Genomic DNA, 19,188 nt, shown 5'->3' on the forward strand with positions numbered 1-19,188 from the left:
AAACCTTAGATACCACTCAAAAACACAACCTCTCGTCTTATTCATCCCTCTTTACAAGGATGCATCTTTGATGAATCTGTCAGTCCAAATGACTTCCATTACTTTGTGTTTTCCTGACCGCCATGTGTCACCTGCAAGTTTCAATTGTTTCCAGATCATTTCTGTAAATGTTCAGCAGAAACAATACTTACAGAAACTTCCCAAAAACTCTTTTCATTCCTCATTCATATTTATATTTGAAATCTGTCAGTCAGCTATTTGTTCAGAATTGCCTTACTGATTCTGTGCAGTAACTTCAAAGTCTCCTCACCTCCCTAGAATGAACTCCATATGTCAGTGTTTTACTACACCTACTTAGGGCAAAACCTCTTTGCTCTCAAGTTAGAGCTTTACTTGAGAATCCCTAACAGCTTTTTTTACTGCTCTTTTCTATAAAAGGACGAAGGGAAATGGCCTCAAGTGGTGCCAGGGGAGGTTTAGGTTGGATGTCTGGAAAAACTTTGTTACAGAAAGGGCTGTTAAGCAGTGGGATGGGCGCCCCAGGGAGGTGGCTGAGTCACCATCCCTAGATGTGTTTGGATGTGGTGCTCAGACCATGATTTAGCAGAGGGTCGTTAGAGTTAGGGTAGGATGGTTGGGTTGTGGTTGGACTCGATGATCCTTTCCAACCTGAGCAATTCCATGATTCTCTAAGCATGCAGACCAGCTGTCAGAGTGCTCAGTTCTCCCAAGCACTCAGCTTGTCCATTCTGAAAAGTGTCACTTCTCCCGCTGAGGGACCACGTTTATGTCCTGAGTTTTAATCAAAACTCTTTAGTAGTGATCTCTCAGACCAACTCTGTGGCACTTGGCTTTGGGAAACTGCATTTTTTCAAAGCACTGAGCGTACATACTAACAGCAAAACCGGTGTGACTGAACACCACAGAACAGTAGTTCAGTCAATTGGGCAGATACAAGACCCAAAATGAGGCCGTTATTTTGCTGGGATCAATAGCTTTTATGTTAATTTTTCATTTTTAAAATTTAATGATTTTTGCCTGTCTGCATCATATTGTCAACAAACCAACAAACAATTGTCAACAAACAGTTAACAACTGCCTGTTTCGCTTTCCACGAGTTAACACAGCTAATTCCATGTTATCTTCCCTGGGAAATGCTAGCTTAGCAGTTAGGCGTTATGTTCTGTGAGCTTTTAGAAGTACTAAAACCCATCAGAGAGAATTTCTTTGCTTTTCTTGCACATTGCCAAACCCTTTCACACTACTGGATGTCTATTCTAGCCTGGTTCTATTCTTAATGATCACACTGTCTCAACTTCTATGGCATCTACAACAACGCTAAGTCCTCACCTTTCTTACCTCCTACTATTAAATTAAGGCCCTGCAGATGGCTTCAATTAACCACCAAGAAAGCCCACAAAAGCAATACCTCCATTTGTAAATACCCCTTAAAGAGAAATTCACTGCCCTACAAAAAGCCTGAACTGTGTTCAGCAGTGTACAAGTAGATATTCAGTGTTACTACTTCTTTGTTCTCCCATGGGTGTGAATTATCTCCACTATTATTTCTCTTCTTATCTGCATTTTCAAACATTGCCTAATAGAGCGAATGAGTTGCCCAAACCTTTCCATGTAGCATTTATATACGATAGTACATGAGAGGCACGAAGGACCTTCACAATTTGTGTTCCCTGTTCTCCAAGTAATCACAACCTAAGCTAGGTGAGTTTTAAAAATATCTATTAGGTCAGATGTGACACGAGGTTTGAGAGGAACAACTCAACAAAAGTCAAATGTCAGTTCGATGGGAGAAAGAGCATGTATCAGTGCGCACAGAAAAGCTTATTGCCTCTGTCATCTGATGAGAGACTGCAACTTAGCAACTTACTGATCGTGCCCAAGAGTTGAGCTGGAGAAGTGGATTCCCAAAAATAATGCTCTTTTTTCTTGATTTACTTCAACTTCATAATTACTTACAAAGACTCAAAGCAGCCAAGTTGAAGTCTTCTCTCTATTTTTATAATTCACGAAGCACAAAGAACACGTTCATAAACATACAGTTCTACAACATGCTGGGGAATTCTTATCACGTGCTTAACCCAGAAACCACACATGGCCCAAAGATAAAATATAATACAAACAATGCCTCTAAAACCTAGTTATGCATATGAGAGTTTTACAAACATGGTGATGAAACACAAGGTGCCGGTCAGTCGTACGATATTAAAAGTGCTAAAGCTAGTAATTTCAAATAGAACAATTCAGGATTAGCTTTGCATTTCAATCAAATCTGTCCTTCTTAACAGAAAAAGGAACAATTCTGTAATTCAGTCCACTCTGTGAGACTTAGCTTCAGCTTTTCCACGCAGTGCTTCATCCTCGAGGTAGGTACTACTCAGAACTGGTCACACACCATCTATAAATGTGTATTAAATTTGGCAGCCATCAACCAAGAAACTAATGTGAGAGCTGTCTGCTTACGCAACTGATACAAGGCACTTCGTAATACAGGGTTAAGTTTCCTACTGGAAAGATCACCAGAGGTACAAAAGCAGAAATAATGATATGAATTCATCTAATCAAACCCATTTTAATTGACACTTTTCCCCATGGAAGTCTCTAACAAGACAAGTTAGCCCTGGCACACTAAGGAAAAACTCCAGAGCCACATGTTCCTACCTACTGACAGAACATCCAGGTTCACCCACAGAGCAAGACTCCCAGAAACAAAGGCAAAGGCTGCAGTAATGGCAGAGGACTCACTACAAGGGAAACAAAGCAAAACCAGAACGAAACCAGAAGACATTGTATGTTATGTGCTTCCCCTCCTCCACCAGTGGAGTACCAACTAAACTGGTACTGCAACTGAAGCTGGCATATTGTGTGTCCTCCTCTCCCAGTCATTCAAGTTTTTTTCTTTACTGTGTAGGAAAAAAGCAGAGGGGACAGCAAAGTGCATTATAATGGTATCCTAAATCCCATAACACTGTACGCTGTACAATGTATTAATGCACACTGGTCTGTATAAGCAGCAAACACACACACACACACAAGAGCAAAAACTACTAAGTTTTAGGGGGAAAAAAGAGTTCATAACTCTACATACAACTTAACTGTGAAGGCACATAGCCACAGTGAGGCATCCTTTTCCTCTAGAAATGCCAAACGTCTTCCTGCATAAAAAATTCTCACAACACATTTAAGCAGCACAAAACCATCTGCAGTTGCAAGGCTGCTTGCCTCCAGAAGAACCAGCGGCCCGGCAGCAGGTCTGTGCTGCAAGCAGAACAGCTGCACAGGATGGTTTACGCTGAGGAGGAGCAACCTCTCACCACGATTCCACAGTTTCATTTTTTACATTGCAAAACACATTCTCTAACAGAATCCATCTCAGCATAAATTGCTGAATGTAAACATACATGCGATGGCTGTTCTGTCATCCTGCCCTTCTCCAGCATACAGACTAGTTTAATTTTTGGCTTCTTAGACTGTTATCAGAAAAGGTAGCTTTCCATTCGAATTGCAGATAAGAACAAGCTGAAATGTGCTGCACGGGTCTGTTCAGGAATGTACAGAAAATGCATCTTAAACCACTTCTATCTAGTCCATGCATGGAAAGAGCTTGTTTTCTCAGTGCTGACTCCATTTAATGCTTTTGAGGTCAATTCCATCCTGCACCATTTCCCAAAGAGGACTGTAAAGAAGAAAGAAAAAATGAGTGCTATCTAAAATGCAAAGAACAACAACAACCAAACAGGCAACATCACCAACTACACAACAAATTCAGCTGTATCTGTCTGCCTTGGCCTCCTGGAGGTCAGTGAACTTCACATGAAGAATCTCCAGTGTTCTGCTCGGACAAAATGCAAAAAGGGAGAAGGAAGGTGCTCATTTCCTGCTCCCATTTTAGGCATGGAGTACACCTTTCTTAGAGACTGAGACCTCACGTTTTACACTGCCCAGATAAGCCAGAGACCTTTCAGTTTCCCCAGAATAACACAAAGTATACAAAGCATACATGCAGTAATACCATATCTGGCTTACAAACTTTGAGTCACCCACTCTCCACGCTTGCCCTATTCACACTATTTCCTCATACAGACAGGCTCTGGGAAATGGTTTTCTGACAGGTTTGTCTGCTTGAACTTTTTTCACTACTGTTAAGATCAAGCCCACTACACACTCTGGCAACACTTCTTTGTGTACAGAGATTTTTTGTGTACAGGTTTTTAAAGCAGGCAATTTCTTTCAATGAAATCCAGTTCCTCAAATGATTACCATAGCTAAGAAGCCTTTAAACTCCATTAAAGATGGCTCACCTCATTTCCCTCAGCCTCTTAACATGCCGTATGCATTTCTGCACTGTATAATCTATTTCTTCTTCCGTAGTGAAACGACCAATTCCAAATCTAAAGCAAAGGAGAACCATTACTAATTGGAATAGTGTGCACGTGGATGAGTGAAACAAACTCACCGTGAATTTTCAGCAGAAAAGAAACATATCTGGAAAGAAGGGGAAAATCACTCCACGCACCTTATAGAGGAGTGAGCCAAGTCTTCATCTGCTCCGATTGCCCGCAAAACATATGAAGGCTCCAGAGAAGCTGATGTGCAAGCACTAGGGAAAGGGAAGAAAGGCCAATCTCACACTTAAATTCACATGCAGATGCTACACTTCTCCAACACAGAACTGCTCACTTACACATCAATATTATTAACCTTTACGACAATTGATAGCAGGTTCCTCACCCTCTTGGAAATAACTAGTGAACGCAAGGAGACAGGAGCAAGGGCAGCAGTATTTCTGCTGCTAAAGAATGACAGGAGCAGACGTGACATGGAAATGAAGGGTAAGTAAGTTAGGAGCACGAAGAAAGAAGAGAATACATAGATAACACTGTGCATTAGTACAATGCCAAACAGAAGCAGCAGTACTGCAGCCCAAGAGGTAGCTGAAGTAGAAGCTGTGCAAAGAAGACACAAGAGCCAAGGCAGAACTACCCAGGGAAGGCAACTTACCAACAGGAGCGTCAAAAAAGAAAAGAAAGATTTCACAAGTTGCTGCCTGGCAGCAATACAAATCAATAAAAAACAGTGTGCAGAGGAATCCAGAGCAAGATGGCCTAGTGATGATAGTGAGGAACCTCCATCCTCGAGCAGTAGGCAAAACTGGCTACGTGTTGTTATGCAACTTGAACAGGTAGCAACTTGCAGCACAAACCATAATGCTGCTTTAAAACAAGTGCATGAAGCAGAGCCTCAGAACAGATTTTCACGTTGAAGAAGCACTGGCCTTCACTGTCACGTGAAGACTTGCTCTCCTTCTTCACATTACCAGCATGTTTCAATCTGAGATATGCACTGCTGACTTTGTTCTCAGAGGTGAGAAAAGGAAAGCACTTCATTAATTCCATCGTAAGCATGAAGCTGGTCTCAATAGCAGAAATGTTGCTCCTGTAGAGTCAATTCAGCTCTCTAAGAGTGTACTGAGTTTCTGCTTTAGCTTTAAACACAGACACTACTAACTGAGGTAATTCAGATATTTGCCCAGCCTCACTAGATACCAGTTATGATCTGCCACCTCTGTGAAACGCCGCTGAAGGACAGAAGTTCCAATGATGGCAGCCTTTACAAAGAATGTCACAGTCAGTTACAATTCAAGTCCACTCAGATGACACAAAGCAAGTTTGCAAAGCTGGCAGGCAGGAATTCCTACTTTTTTTGCTTTCAGGATGAGTAAATTTGACCTTCAGCTGGAATGTGCAACTTCACAAAACAACCATCCCAGAATGCAATCAATGCCAGGCTGACTCACCAACCAGCCCAGCAAGTACAGGGCACAGAGCAGATCCCTCCTTACTTTGTAAGTCATTATTTTCTCTCAGACATTATTTTCTCTCCAAAACATGCTGCTCTCCTCCCCACACATCCCACCTACCTTCCTGAAGATAGAGCCACGTCTTTCAGAGCCATGAGAAGACTCTCCCCTTCCACGTACGCAAAAGATAAATTGATGCATCCTACAAAAATAAATGGAGTAGAGAAAAGGAGAACTCCCACCAAGTGGAATGCACAGTAGGTCCTACACCACACAGCAGCACCTGCACCATGTTTAACGACAGTGCATTATTCAGCCCCGGCCACTAACACCAAGGAGTCAGACGTTTCTAACAGGGTCAGGGTTCTTCTAGCATTACCTGGATAACGATGCTCTCTGTCTCCATTCATCACCACATCAGGAACTTCACTCATTATTTTTGTAACAAGCCGTTCTGCCAGTTGTGAGATTCGCTTATGGTCATACTAGCAAAGAAACCAAAGAGATGAAAATGAGGAACAGCACGCGTCTGAGCTCACCGAACTGCTCATGCCACCAGCCGTACACAGACTGAAGTAGATGGCTGTGGCTATATTACATCTGAACCTTAAAAAGGGAACTTTAAAACTCCCACCCTACAGACTCTTATAAAAGAGAACTGCCAGCTTGATGCTAGCTAATTCAGTCTTCAAAAATTACCAATGATTCTGAAAGATCTATCTACAAACTGTCTCTCACAGGAGTGCCAAAGTTTTGTACTTAAATACAAGCTAGGTACACGACATTAAATGACTTGCAACACAACCAAGGGCATCTGTTACAGTAGAAGTGTCCCTTACTCACCCAGGGGCATTCAAGGTGTATTACATAAAACATGGACTCACAGTGAGTCAGCACACGGCAGAGCTGGGAACTCTGCCATCATGGGACTTCACCACACGTCACCTCCACAAGGAGGGCTGCCCACGAGCAGAGACTCACTGCAGACTACAAACAATGTCACTTGCACTAAGAAAGCAGTAAGGCACAGCATCGGCTCCAGTGCTCAGAAATGGACAGACACACACCTGTAACTCATACTTGCTTACAGTAGCCTGGTCATATTCTCCAAAAAAAAACCTTTAAAAGGAAACAAACTTTCCAATATGCTTTTTTTTTAAATGCCAGAATTCTGACAGAGTGGGAAAAGGCTCCAGATGTGAGGCTCCTGCAGCACTGAGGCTCTGTGGGCTCTTCAGCTTCCAACAAGGCTTCAGTAACCAGCAGCCCTGATGGCGGATCCCTGCCTGCCTCAGAGGAAGCACCTCCACCACGTGTACTGATGTGTCCCACCAGCAGCACATACAGCCTTAAATATCACAACTAGCAAATAGATCAAACAAGAATGAAACAACAACCCGCCATTAAATTATTAAAGTTCCAGCAAACCTAATTTACATACATTTAACAGAGTCATGCAATGGTTTGGGTTGGAAGGGACCTTTACAGCTCATCTAGTCCAACAGAACAGCAAACTAGAAAGTCTCATTGTTTCAGTACATATTAGATAAGCATGATGCATTCAGCTTCAGAGGGGCTGCAATATGTTTGCAGAGCAGAGACAAGTGCAAGCACTTCAAGCTGCATTTCACTAAAACCATAAATCATCAACGTTGTGAACAACCAAGATTCAAACCACTTCAAGCGAAAAGATAAGAAAGCTGAAACTCATCTTCCAGTTACACAAAACCTTCTGACCCCGAAGATCCACAACCCGTTACTTCATGTGATGATAATCCAACGTCGCTCACGCGCGCAGACACAAAATGAGCGACGGAGCCCACGCTCAAAGCGGCCCTGCTGCGTCAGCGCCCAGCCCCGCTCTGCCACGTACCTCCATCTCCTCCTGCGCCACCTCACACGCCGCCCCCAGGCCCACAGCCAGCGGGGTGGGCACAGTCCCCGATCGCAGCCCTCTCTCCTGGCCTCCACCGCTCTGCAGGGGCTCCAGCCGCACGCGCGGGCGCCGGCGAACATAGATGGCACCAACCCCTGCGGAACAAGGAGACAGGCTGGATGCGTGCAGTTCACGTCCACAGCTCTGCAATCATGAAAAGGGACTCCAAGACTCGGAAGCCTTTGTTTCCACAGCACTCCCGGACACCTCACAGGAGAAAAAGGCAGAGAAGGCACACAGAAGCACAAGGCTATCTAGAAAAAGTTTGCTCCCACCATTCGTACAGCTCTGCAGCTGCACTGCCAGGCTTCTGACACGGGGCAGCTCGGTTTCTCCCAGAACACTTCAGCACCTAAAGGCTCTGCACTGCCTGTTCTGGCAACCCTTGAGAAGATGAATTTCAGCCCTTTGCTCCAAAACTTCCATGCACAGATATCTCACTCACTGATCACTCACCCACTGCACAGCCAGCCCCTACTGGGCCGAGGACAAACCTCTACAGGTTAAGTGATGGTAGCATTCACTACAACAGACAGGCCTGACTTTCTACCTTCCACAGTTATTTCTTAAGGCAAACACAAAAAACAATTCTTTATAAAAACACTTCAATGAATACCTTTGGGCCCATAAATTTTATGGCCACTGATGCTCATTAGATCAATTTTCAAGTCATTGACATCCATAGGAATTTTACCAACTGCTTGTGCAGCATCCGTGTGGAAGAAAACCTTACGTGCACGGCAGATCTCACCTGGAATAAAAACACAAAAGCAAGAAAGAAAAACATGACCTCGCCTAATTGTTATGACCCAATGATTCCAACAATGAATCTAACGCAGCAGTTTATGGCAGGGACAAGTCCTGAGGTGCCAAAGGAAGGAATGCATACTGTCACACCCCCTTTACAGTTCAGCCAAGTGCCTGCAGCTGTTCAGAAGCTATGCTGGGCAGTTTCAGGCAGGTCACAAGGTAGGGCTACAGTGAGCTCCTTCAGCTGGAAAGCTAAAAGATCTTCCACTGCCGAGGGTTGGGATTGTTTCCAAACCCACACCTGCCAAGGCCTGGCCCTGTTTAACCACAGAGGGCTCAATGGGACACCCACATTTCTCAACAGCAGGACAAAATTAAGTTTTCTTCTTATGTTTCTTCTCAACATCTGTCTAGTACAAGCTTCCTCTCATGCTTATTCTTGCCAAGAGCAAGTGGCATTAAAAACTCTATTGCCCCAGTACTTTTTACAGTACTCAGTTCCTTGCTCAGAGCACAAACTCATTGGTGACATCTCAACTCACTCAAGTCTACTATCCAACTTTTTTTTTGCATCCAGAGCTCAAATACACCGAGGGACAAGGAGATAAAAAACAACCCAGTCACCTTCCACAGAACCTTACTTTGCACAAACACATCCCACACTTCTCTGGGCAACATTTGGCATCATCCTGCTAGCATGGGCAGAATCTTCCCTTGTGGTCCATTAAGAACAGCACAGCTACTGCTCACAGCAGCTCACAGCCCTCGTCCTGTCAGTGCCCCAGGCTGACTCTGCAAGGCCTGGTCTATTTGGCTCCTTATCAAGATGTCATGAGAACACCAGCATTTGAACGTGGGACAACCGCAACAGCCTTGGGAGTACAGACACAGGATGATAACAGTCCTCAGGGCTATGAGCAGCTCAGCAATGGTCAGTTACTGTCAATAATGAAGACTGGGAAAACAGACTGGGGCACTCACAGTGCTGCTTTCAGCACAGTCACAGGGGGAGAGGGAAAGAAAAAAAAAAGAAAGCAGAATCTAAGCAAGAGGAAAAACAGCTGCAGGGCAAGATAAGCTGCCTGCCACAGCCTGGGAAAACAACACCTTCCAGAACCATGCAGGGCACAGGCCTCAGCCTAAAAACTGCATACAAACTTCAACATCTTACAGAGGACAACTTGAGTATGGGGAAGGAGGATGTTCTGGGGTCACCCTCACAGGAACTGCTGGCACACAACCACAGTGGGATCCCGAGAGCTACACAGGTTTATTACTATATTACATCTAAGATTTTCTACATGTAAATGTACATGTTTCTGCAGCACTTGACTATGAACATACTATGTTAAACGGCCCAAAGTGACATGGGGAGGCCACTGGAAGCAGCTGTCTACTTACCAATGTCACGAATCGGCTGCTTCACTCCTATCTCGTTATTCACAGCCATCACAGAAACCAAGCTTGTGTCTGGCTGGAAGGCAGCCTCCAGCTCCTGGTGAACATTCAGGCAGGCAGAAGTTGTGACTCAAAGCAGAAAATTCACGACGCACACAATTTACCAGCAAGCCTCAGCCCTCAGCCCCCAAAATAACACCATCAGCAGCCCCCAGGTTCTGACAAGCAGCCCTGCTGAGCATGCTACCCCACACGAGCACAGAATGCTGGCAGGAAGCAGTGTGCCGAGGTGCATTTCTGCACATCCCAGTATGCACAGTGCCACCTGACATCGTCAAGTGAGCAAAGGCTTTTGCTGTATGTCTCATACATTGCCATGAACTATTTTTTTAATGCATTAAACTCCCAGAAGCCAGTGTAAGCACCCACATCTAGACACAGCAAGGCTGACTGCAAAGCAATTGCACCACACAGAAGCATCACACAAAGGAGGAGTGCACCAGCAAATTTCCCCATGAATGTCATTAACCCTTCCCTGCCTGCTGGCCTGATCCGTCCCTCCACCACACACAGACACACACACACACACACACACACACACACACAGACACACACACAGACACACACACACACTCTGAGCTGCACACCATGCCTAGACATAAAGCCAATGCTGCCTTTTTACACAACACAACCGAGGAAATCAGCATGCAGAACTTCTCAGTCTCAGGACTGTGGCCACCACACCCAGAAGGGAGCACTGCAGTCACTGTGCCTGCTGCCTCCAGTAGCTCCAGGCAGGAAATTCACCACCAGCTCCTGCACCAAAGCCAGCTGCAGCACAGCCATGGGCTTCCACAGGTACATGACAGCTCTGCCTGCATGGAGGAGCTGACAGCAGCTGTGATGAGAGATGGGATCTGGCAGACAAGCCTGGGGCACCAGACAGAACAGAGAATCCTCCAAACGTGGCAGATTGGACTGTGAATCTCCTACCCTGCTGTGATATTTATCATCCTTTCCCTCTGTATTATTAAGAGGACACGGGGTCCTCTTCAGCACCAGCCCCACCTACACACCTCTTCTCTCCTCACCATTTTTCTGCCGCTCGATATCTCACCTTCAAATCGATCAGCCCATTTTTTTGGACAGGCAGGTAAGTGATCTGAAAGCCTTCAGCCTCCAAGGAGCGGCAGGAATCCAACACACACTTGTGCTCTGTCTGCGTGGTAATGATGTGCTTCTTCCTGGACTTATAGAACCTCGCAACACCCTGCCAGGCACAGCACACGCACAGGAAATTCACTGTTAGGTCACCCAAGAGAGCAAGCTTTGTGTAAGATGCTCAAAATCAAGAGAAGAAAATGATGAAATCATTAATGAGAGAGGTGTAATGCACACCAGGCAATTCTGCGAGCACTCACTTCACAAAAGCATCTCACTTCCCGAACACCTGTGAAAAAATGCCACCAGACAGAAATCCAAATGCTGCTTAGTGACAGGAATACCTCTTACAAACCTGCTATGGAGTCACTGCAATGAGAGCCTGAACGACCACAAACTGCAGACTAGAGGTTAAAACACAAGCTAGCCTTAGAGAAAAGAACATTTGTAATTAGCATCTCCATGTTTCCTAATAAAGATACCTACTGAGCAAGCAAGCAGAACTGCATTTGGTGCACATCAGACAAGCGTTCATTTTACCTGTGTAAAAGTGAGGTCACACCCTGAGCCAGCTGTGTGCACTTGACAAAAAACCGTGCACAGGAGATTAAATCGGAATTTCACGGACTTGTGGGGCCAAAGGTGGAGCACAGCACTACAGCCCCAGCCTTGGGAATGACAGCGAGCAGAGCACTGTGGGCAGTGCCCATAACAGCAGGACAAGGGGAAATGGTTTCAAGTTGAGGGAGGGCAGATTGAGGTTGGATGTCAGGGGGAAGTTCTTTACAGAGAGGGCGGTGAGGTGCTGGAACTGCACAGCGCTCAGCCGAGAGCCCGCAGACCTGGCTGAGGTGCTGACATCTCTCAGGTGCACAGAGCTCCTGGCAGCTCTGTTTTAACACGATGCGTATCAGCACAGCCCTTTTACCTTGATGGCCATATTATTGGATTCCGTAGCCCCGCTGGTGAAAATGATTTCTCTCGGATCTGCTCCTATTAAATCTGCAACTTGCTGTCGAGAAAGAAAGGCAGGTTTGAGGCGCTGTGACACGCGATGAATTCACCATCCCGTTTCCAAGAGCGCTTCGCGGAGCGCCCGAGGCCTGCGGGCGGCCCGTTCCACCGCGGCATCCAGCGCAGCCACCTCCCCTCGCTCCGGACCGCAGCGCAGCGCGGCGCTCCGCGCAATTCGTTGCCCCGGCCCGCACTCACCCGCCGGGCGCGTTCGGTGGCGGCCTCGCTCTCCCATCCGTACGCGTGGGTGCGGGAGTGCGGGTTCCCGTAGCAGGCGGTCAGGTAGGGCAGCATGCGGTCCAACACCCGCGGGTCCTGCGGGCACACACAGCGCTCAGCGCCGCTCCGCCGGCGGCGGCCAGGCGGGGCGGGCGGGGAGCCGGGCACGCACCAGCGGGGTGGTGGCCTGCACGTCCAGGTACAGCGGCCGCAGACCTCCGTCTCCGTCGCCGCGCGGCCCTGCGGAGAGAGCGAGGCGGGTGAGCCGGCCGTCGGGGGCCGTCGGGAGCCGCCCGGGCCCAGCGCAGCCGCCCCGGCCGTACCCTCTCCGCCCGCTTCGGCCCGCGTTCGCGGCGCCGTCGCCGAGAGCCGCCGCGGGGAGGGGAGAACGGCCCGCAGGGCCGGCAGGCATCGCCACAGCTGCATGGCCGCGGGACCCGAGGGAGGGAAGAAGGGAGGGAAGAAGGGAGGGAGGAAGGGAGGAAGGGAGGAAGGGAGGAAGGGACGGACGAACGGACAGCGACGACGCGGCGCCGCTCCGCCCCTTCCGTCCGTACCGGAAGTGGAGGCCGAGGCGGCGGTGCGGGGCGGTGCGGGGAGCCGAGCGCGGAGTTGAGCGCGGAGCGCTGTGTTGCAGATGCCCGTGACCGTGGGCCCGTACGGGCAGTCGCAGCCCAGCTGCTTCGACAGAGTGAAGATGGGCTTCGTGATGGGCTTCGCCGTGGGCATGGCCGCGGGAGCGCTGTTCGGTACCTTCTCGTGCCTCAGGTGCTGCGGGGCGGGGGTCCGCTGTGCTCTGCGGGACCGCGGCGGGTGGAAGCGCGCCTCGGCGGGGCCGGGCTGCGGGAAACGCGGGGCTGCGGGGCGTTGTTGCTGGGCTCTTCGCGTTGGGGCGTCCGCCGTGTGATAAAACGCGGCGAGAGTTTGGTAGCCCGGAAAGGGGGAAAGTTCGCACAACTTGGGCTGATAAAGTTGACTAAAGGGCGTCCGATCCTCCTCAGACCCTGCGGAACGTTTGAGCGCACCGCCCCGTGCGTCCCAGCGGGATACGGGCTTCGGGCTGCGAAGGATCGGCGCTGTACTGAGATGGCACGGCCGCGTTACTGGGCTGTGCTGTGCTGTGAGGAAACGCTCTGCGTGAAATCGGGCACCGCTGCAGCTCTTAAAAGCCAACAGCAGTAGAAGTGTCCGAGAAGAAATGATTATTTTGCTTTAGCCCAACTTCATATAAACACAGACTGGAGAACAGAAGTGTGTCTGAATGCTTCCAGATCTTTGGAGCTTTTCTCACATTGAAAATACAGCACCAGTAGTACATAGGAAGTCCATTCACAGCGTGGTTCGTGGTGTAATGGCATTACACCTGCTGCAGATGGAGAGGCTGGTGGTACAGCAGCTAACACCGCTGTAGCTAACACTAACATTCCCGCCATTCAGATCCCTGCAGCACCAAGCCATTTCTCACCACGTTAAGGGCTGTGGGGCACTGGCAGGTGGAGATGCTCCCCTCCTCTGTGCTCCTTGTGCAGCCCGTCCTACAGCTGGCAGCACGCCTTTTGTGGAGCTGGGGCACAATGCCCCATATTCTCCCTTAGCTGACCCTGGCGCAGCCCACAGCACAGCCCTGCAGCACCAAGCAGCGCCCGCTGCTACCGCTGTGTCTGCAGCTGGGATGGAACTGTCCCAAGGCACGGAGCTGTAGTACAAACCAGCCCCAGTTTTCCTTGTGGCACGTCAGGTCATTGGTTGCTGGCAGAGCCTGAGGGCGTCGCTTCACGTTGAGCCTGGACAAAGGAGAACGGATTCAGGCTCCCCTGCGGCCGTTAGCTGGCTGCATCAGTTGGTTTCTGCCGCGTACGTCTGCAGCAGGCTTCAGCCTTGATGTAATTTTTGCCTTTCTCTTTATCTCAGGATTGGCATGAGAGGACGAGAGCTGATGGGCGGCGTTGGCAAAACGATGATGCAGAGCGGTGGGACGTTCGGGACGTTCATGGCTATAGGCATGGGAATCCGCTGCTGAACCGGAGCTCGGGCTTCTAATCCAAAGCGTCCCTGCGCAGCCACCCCCTGTACCATAATCAATAAAGTCTTTAGATACTGAAATGCAGTGGTTTTTGTGATGTTGTGCCCTCTGTGCTGTAGCATCTTCATGTAGACATCATCTTTACAGGATTTCTGCTTTCCTCACCTCCTGTACTCCATAACAATGAGAATTCACACCCCTCTGCACTTCGTTAAAATTTCTCGAGCAGTGAACACGCTTTTCCCTCTGCTGCTTGGGCACCTCAGGTTTCTGATGCAGAACTGGTCCACTTCATTCATGCACTTCCCCAGTCTAGGAGTTATTTTGCTGTTAATTCAGATCAGCTACCAAATTTCTCTTGTATTGCAATAGTATCTGAAGTCACCTGGGAAGAATACAGGGATGCTGTCTGGACTTGCAGACTTGGCATCAGGAAAGTCAAGGTGCAAGCAGAACTGAACTTGGCAAGGGCTGTGAAAAGCAATAGGAAGACTTTCTACAGGTGTGTTGGCCAGAAGAGACGGGACACAGTGAGTGTGCCTCCTTTGGTAAATGCAGAAGGAGAACTGGCTTCAACGGACAAAGAGAAGGCTGAGGTACTGAGTGAGTTCTTTGCCTTGGTCTTCACTGGTGACCAGGATTCCAGAACTTCTCATGTCCCTGAGCCCTGCATCCCTAAACCTCCAGGTGGGGACTGGGGTGGTAAATCCCCCTACTGTGATAGAGCAGGTCTGAGACCGACTGATGAGATGGAATGCTTACAAGTCTACGAGCCGGATGGCTGCATCCCAGGGCTCTGGAGGAGCTGGCTGAGGTGGTTGCCAAGCTGCTCTCCATCATATTTGGAAAGTTGTGGCTGTCAGGTGAGGACTCCGATGACTGGAGGAAGGGTGACGTCACTGCCATTGATGAGAAAGGGAGCAAGGAGGACCCTGGGAACTACAGGCCAGTGAGTCTGTCATGGTGTCTCCCCTGCCAGGTAAGTACAAGCCAAACCCCGTACACTACATGATGTTTTGATGTGGAATACTGAAACCATAAAAACATAGAACCATGACAGAGTCTCACCTCTGTGCCTGGGAAGATGATGGAACAGATCCTCCTGGATGACATGCTTGATCACATGAGGAATGGGCGTGTGATCCGAGACAGCCAGCATGGCTGCACCAGGGAAGGTCATGCTTGACCAACCTGGTGGCCTTCTGTGATGGAGTGACGGCATTGGTGTACAAGGGAAAGGCGACCGATGTCATTTAGCTGGACTTGAGCAAGGCCTTTGACATGGTTCCCACCACATCCTCATCTCCAAATTGGAGGGATGTGCATTTGATGGGTGGACCACTCGATGGATGAGAAACTGGTAGAAAGGCTGCAGACAGAGGTGGTCATCAATGGCTCTGTGTCCAGGTGGAGGCCGGTAACAAGCGGCGTCCCCCAGGGCTCTGTGTTGGGACCAGTGCTCTGTAACGTCTTTATCAGTGACAGTGATGATGGAATCGAGTGCATCCTCAGCAAGTTTGCTGACAACACCAAGCTGAGTGGTGCAGTTGGCACAGTGGAAGGAAGGGAGGCCATTCAGCCATTCATGACTGGCTGGAAAGGTGGGAACAGGTGAACCTGGTGAGGGCTGGAGGAATCCCAGGCATCCATGCAGACTGAAGGGAGCGGTCCTTGAGAGCAGCCCTGCAGAGAAGGACCTGGGGGTGCTGATGCATGAAAAACGTAACATGAGCCAGCAGTGTGTGCTTGCAGCTTGGAAAGCAAATGGTATCCTGGGCTCCATCAGAAGAGGGGAGGCCAGCAGGGACAGGGAGGTGATCGTCCCCCTCTGCTCTGCTGTGTGTGTGCTCTGCTCCCCATCTGCAGTGCTGTGTCCAGGAACAAAACAGGGAGCTGTTGGAGAGGGTCCAGAGAAGCCACAAAAGATGATCAGGGGGCTGGAGCAGCTGAGGGAGCTGGGATTGTTCAGCCTGGAGAAAAGAAGGCTGCGGGGTGACCTCATTGCAGCCTTCAGTACCTGAAGGGAGCCTGCAAACAGGAGGGGAATCAAGTCTTTGAAAGGGAGGATAACAGCAGGACAAGGGGAAATGGTTTGAAGTTGAGGGAGGGAAGATTGAGGTTGGATGTCAGGGGGAAGTTCTTTACAGAGTGGTGAGGTGCTGGAACAGCTGCCCAGAGAGGCTGTGAATGCCCCGTCCATCCCTGGAGGTGTTCAAGGCCAGGTTGGATGGGGCCCTGGGCAGCCTGGGCTGCTATGAAATGGGGAGGTTGGTGGCCCTGCATGTGGCAGGGGGTTGGAGCTTCATGATCCTTGAGGTCCCTTCTAACCCTGCCCATTCTGTGATTCTGTGACTGTATTGGCCCCATTTTTGGGTTCTAAGTGACACAATCATCTCAATTCCCTGTGGAAATTCCACTCAGAGCACAAAGGAACTCAGCCTGGTCAAGATGTGCAACCCCGGGGTACAGCCCCAGGGAAGGACAGAGCCAAGCTGTTCCTGCAGCCCATAACCAGCTCATTTTTCATTCCCTGGGCAGGGAAAGGTGCATTGCCTCTAAGAGTGGTGCTGCCAGACCTTGCACCACACTGCACCGTACAGCTCTCATAAGGCGTCAAAGCTTTGCAATGAAGCACAGGACTGCAGCCCACCATGCTGCCTGCTGTAGCACAGCCAGCTCTGACACGTTCAGCTCAGCGGTGCAATCTCCTGTTCTCTACCTTTCGAAGCAAGCCTTACCTTTGTTCCTCTTGTGCTGAAGGACAGAGGTTGGCCTCAAGGAGGCAGCTACAGCAGCAGAACCCGGCAGCAGCCCAGTCGTCAGGCTGTGCGAGCACTGAGCGCTGCCTCCCGGTTCCCAAGAAATGCATTTCTCACATGAAATGTGGCTGTGCTGTCATTGGTTCAGTGACCGCTGTGCAAGCAAGCTGAGCACTACAGGTGTGCTGTAACAACCCAAGTTTTACCTTAACTGGCATCCATTAACATAACAGCAACTGAAAAAAATAGGGCCACTTGGGGTGGCTTTTTTTCCTTCCACCGCCATGCACCCGCTCGGCCCCCCCTTTGTATGCCTTTACCTCCCCCAGCCCCACAGCCCCAGCACCCTGCAGGCCACCGCTCCGCTGCTGCCACCCACCAAAGCCACAGAGCCCACAGCACCCCAGGGCTGGGACCAGGGCACCCTGCCTTCTGCCTCCCCCACCCCACCGTCACCCAGCGGGGCGGTCCCACTCCTGCCCCACAGCCAGAGGCTGAAAACCAACAGGAAAGGGTAAAGAAACGACAACCCCCACAGCCAGGGCTGCCTACAAACCACCCAACGCCAACAGCCTCAGCGCCTGAGGCAGCGGCTGCTCCAGCACCACCTGGGCCGCGCGAGGAGCGGAGAAATGAAGCTCCATGAAGGCCTTTTTAAGAGAATTTTATTTGAGTGGTTCTTACAAAGATTGTTGCAATATGAAAGTCTTTGTTTGATAGAAATATCAAGCTGTCTTGTCAAACACACTGAAGTAACCCAAAAATATATTTCAGAGCTCACAGAGCTTAAAAAGAGCAAAGATTATATGCAACCAGAACAAAACGTGTTTCTGTATTTCCTGCCCACCTTCAGACTCTGCTGAAATCCTTCAGCTACTGCACGCACAGAAACCTGTCTGGAAATGCAGAGATGGTTTTGTTTGGAAACGTAGACACACCTCACACAGTATTTACAAAGAAACTTTTACAGATAACATTAATCAAAAGTTACCATCGAGAAATAAAACGCTCCAGTCCTTCCATTCTTACCCTCGTTCAGCACAGCGCACCGAGCGCCGGGCCAGGTCAGCTTCCAGCAGCCTTTCCAGTTCCCCTTTATACACAACACTAAATATGTCCCTTCACAGTCTCTACCTCTGATATTAACCTCGAGCAGATCACCTACATTTAGTGAAATGTCAATTGTAATTGCTGCATTAAAAGAAAGGCTCGTGAAACACTTAAAAATTGAATTATGTCCCATCTGCCTTTTACAGAGAATTTATTTTCTATGAGCTACTTCTCAGTTCCTACAGATCACCTTAGTAAATGTACAAGAATTACAAGGCAGAACAAGAAGTCAACAGCTTTGTATACAGTGGAAATGCTAGTTAGGGAGAATGAACACACTGCATTTCTGCTTACTTCATTTTATTTTAAAGGTAGCAGGAAGTGTACACAAAATGACATTAAATCCTTTCCTTTAGTTTTATCTAAATAAAAGATAACTCAATCTTCCTCCAAAAAATAACTATGTACAAAACTGACTAAATCCATCTTCATCGTCGAACGGGAACCAGTAGCTGAGTTGCAGTCATGGAGTCTGGGAACAGGCTGTGGTACGTCGGGAGAGGTACGTAGGCTGCTGTGATCATTTTACCTGAACAGGAGAGCAAAGCAAACCCCAGTCAGTTTCTGTCCAGTCCCACCATCCATGAACAAATGCACATTTCTACCACACAAATGCATCTCCTCACCTGCAAACCATCTCCCGTGCAACGCGCTCACAGCTGCGGTGGCAGCAGCAATGGAAGGACATTTCACATACACGTTGCCCTGCAACACAAAGCATTGCACCCTGTTACGTTCCCTGCAGTCACTTCCTCTGCACAGCTGTAATGGAAGCAAACCTTCCCCCGAGCTCCAGCAGCACGGCAGTGAGCACACAGCCACAGCCTTACAGATCTTCATACCAACGGTGCTTTTAGCAACATTCGCTCTTCTAATAAGATTCTGCAAGCCAGACCAAATGCAAGCCTGATGTATGGAAGCAGCAAGCATTGCTTACTTGCTCCTCATGCCTGAAGTGTGATCTAACGCTTCCCAACTACAAAATCCCAGGTGAAACGGA

The 19,188-nt window shown here is 48.8% G+C and overlaps 3 protein-coding genes across 5 annotated transcripts in view; 1 reads left to right on the top strand and 2 right to left on the bottom strand.

Moving 5' to 3' along the window:
• Nucleotides 1-1,997: 1,997 nt before the first annotated feature.
• Nucleotides 1,998-12,807, bottom strand: NFS1 (NFS1 cysteine desulfurase). Its single transcript, XM_048962905.1, has 13 exons — nucleotides 12,620-12,807; nucleotides 12,469-12,536; nucleotides 12,276-12,392; nucleotides 11,992-12,075; nucleotides 11,020-11,172; nucleotides 9,906-9,999; nucleotides 8,371-8,505; nucleotides 7,692-7,849; nucleotides 6,198-6,303; nucleotides 5,939-6,020; nucleotides 4,535-4,618; nucleotides 4,320-4,409; nucleotides 1,998-3,694 (listed from the first exon to the last, which is right to left on the bottom strand). The coding sequence occupies exons 1-13, from the start codon at nucleotides 12,720-12,722 to the stop codon at nucleotides 3,631-3,633; spliced, it is 1,338 nt and encodes a 445-aa protein (XP_048818862.1). The 5' UTR covers nucleotides 12,723-12,807; the 3' UTR covers nucleotides 1,998-3,630.
• Nucleotides 12,808-12,828: 21 nt separating this feature from the next.
• ROMO1 (reactive oxygen species modulator 1) lies at nucleotides 12,829-14,403 on the top strand. Its single transcript, XM_048962907.1, has 2 exons — nucleotides 12,829-13,064; nucleotides 14,208-14,403. The coding sequence occupies exons 1-2, from the start codon at nucleotides 12,934-12,936 to the stop codon at nucleotides 14,314-14,316; spliced, it is 240 nt and encodes a 79-aa protein (XP_048818864.1). The 5' UTR covers nucleotides 12,829-12,933; the 3' UTR covers nucleotides 14,317-14,403.
• A 3,323-nt stretch (nucleotides 14,404-17,726) lies between these two features.
• RBM39 (RNA binding motif protein 39) overlaps nucleotides 17,727-19,188 on the bottom strand; it is a 28,429-nt gene continuing 26,967 nt past the window's right edge. For all 3 annotated transcript variants that reach the window (XM_048962670.1, XM_048962669.1, XM_048962668.1), the window contains 2 exons: nucleotides 18,815-18,893; nucleotides 17,727-18,717 (listed from right to left, as the gene is read on the bottom strand). In XM_048962670.1, coding sequence (XP_048818627.1) covers nucleotides 18,617-18,717; nucleotides 18,815-18,893 — 180 coding nt within the window. In that variant the 3' untranslated portion in view covers nucleotides 17,727-18,616. The remainder of the gene's footprint in view (nucleotides 18,718-18,814; nucleotides 18,894-19,188) is intronic.

The sequence above is a fragment of the Lagopus muta genome, chromosome 16 (assembly GCF_023343835.1).
Source record: "Lagopus muta isolate bLagMut1 chromosome 16, bLagMut1 primary, whole genome shotgun sequence".
Lineage (NCBI taxonomy): Eukaryota > Metazoa > Chordata > Aves > Galliformes > Phasianidae > Lagopus > Lagopus muta.

Coding starts and splice junctions, on each gene's coding strand:
- NFS1 (XM_048962905.1), bottom strand. CDS start 12,722: ATGCAGCTGTGGCGATGCCTGCCGGCCCTGCGGGCCGTTCTCCCCTCC. Junction 11,173..11,991: donor CCAATAATATGGCCATCAAG/GTAAAAGGGCTG, acceptor TGTGCCTGGCAG/GGTGTTGCGAGGTTCTATAA. Junction 7,850..8,370: donor TAAAATTTATGGGCCCAAAG/GTATTCATTGAA, acceptor CTTGTTCCGCAG/GGGTTGGTGCCATCTATGTT.
- ROMO1 (XM_048962907.1), top strand. CDS start 12,934: ATGCCCGTGACCGTGGGCCCGTACGGGCAGTCGCAGCCCAGCTGCTTC. Junction 13,065..14,207: donor GGTACCTTCTCGTGCCTCAG/GTGCTGCGGGGC, acceptor TCTTTATCTCAG/GATTGGCATGAGAGGACGAG.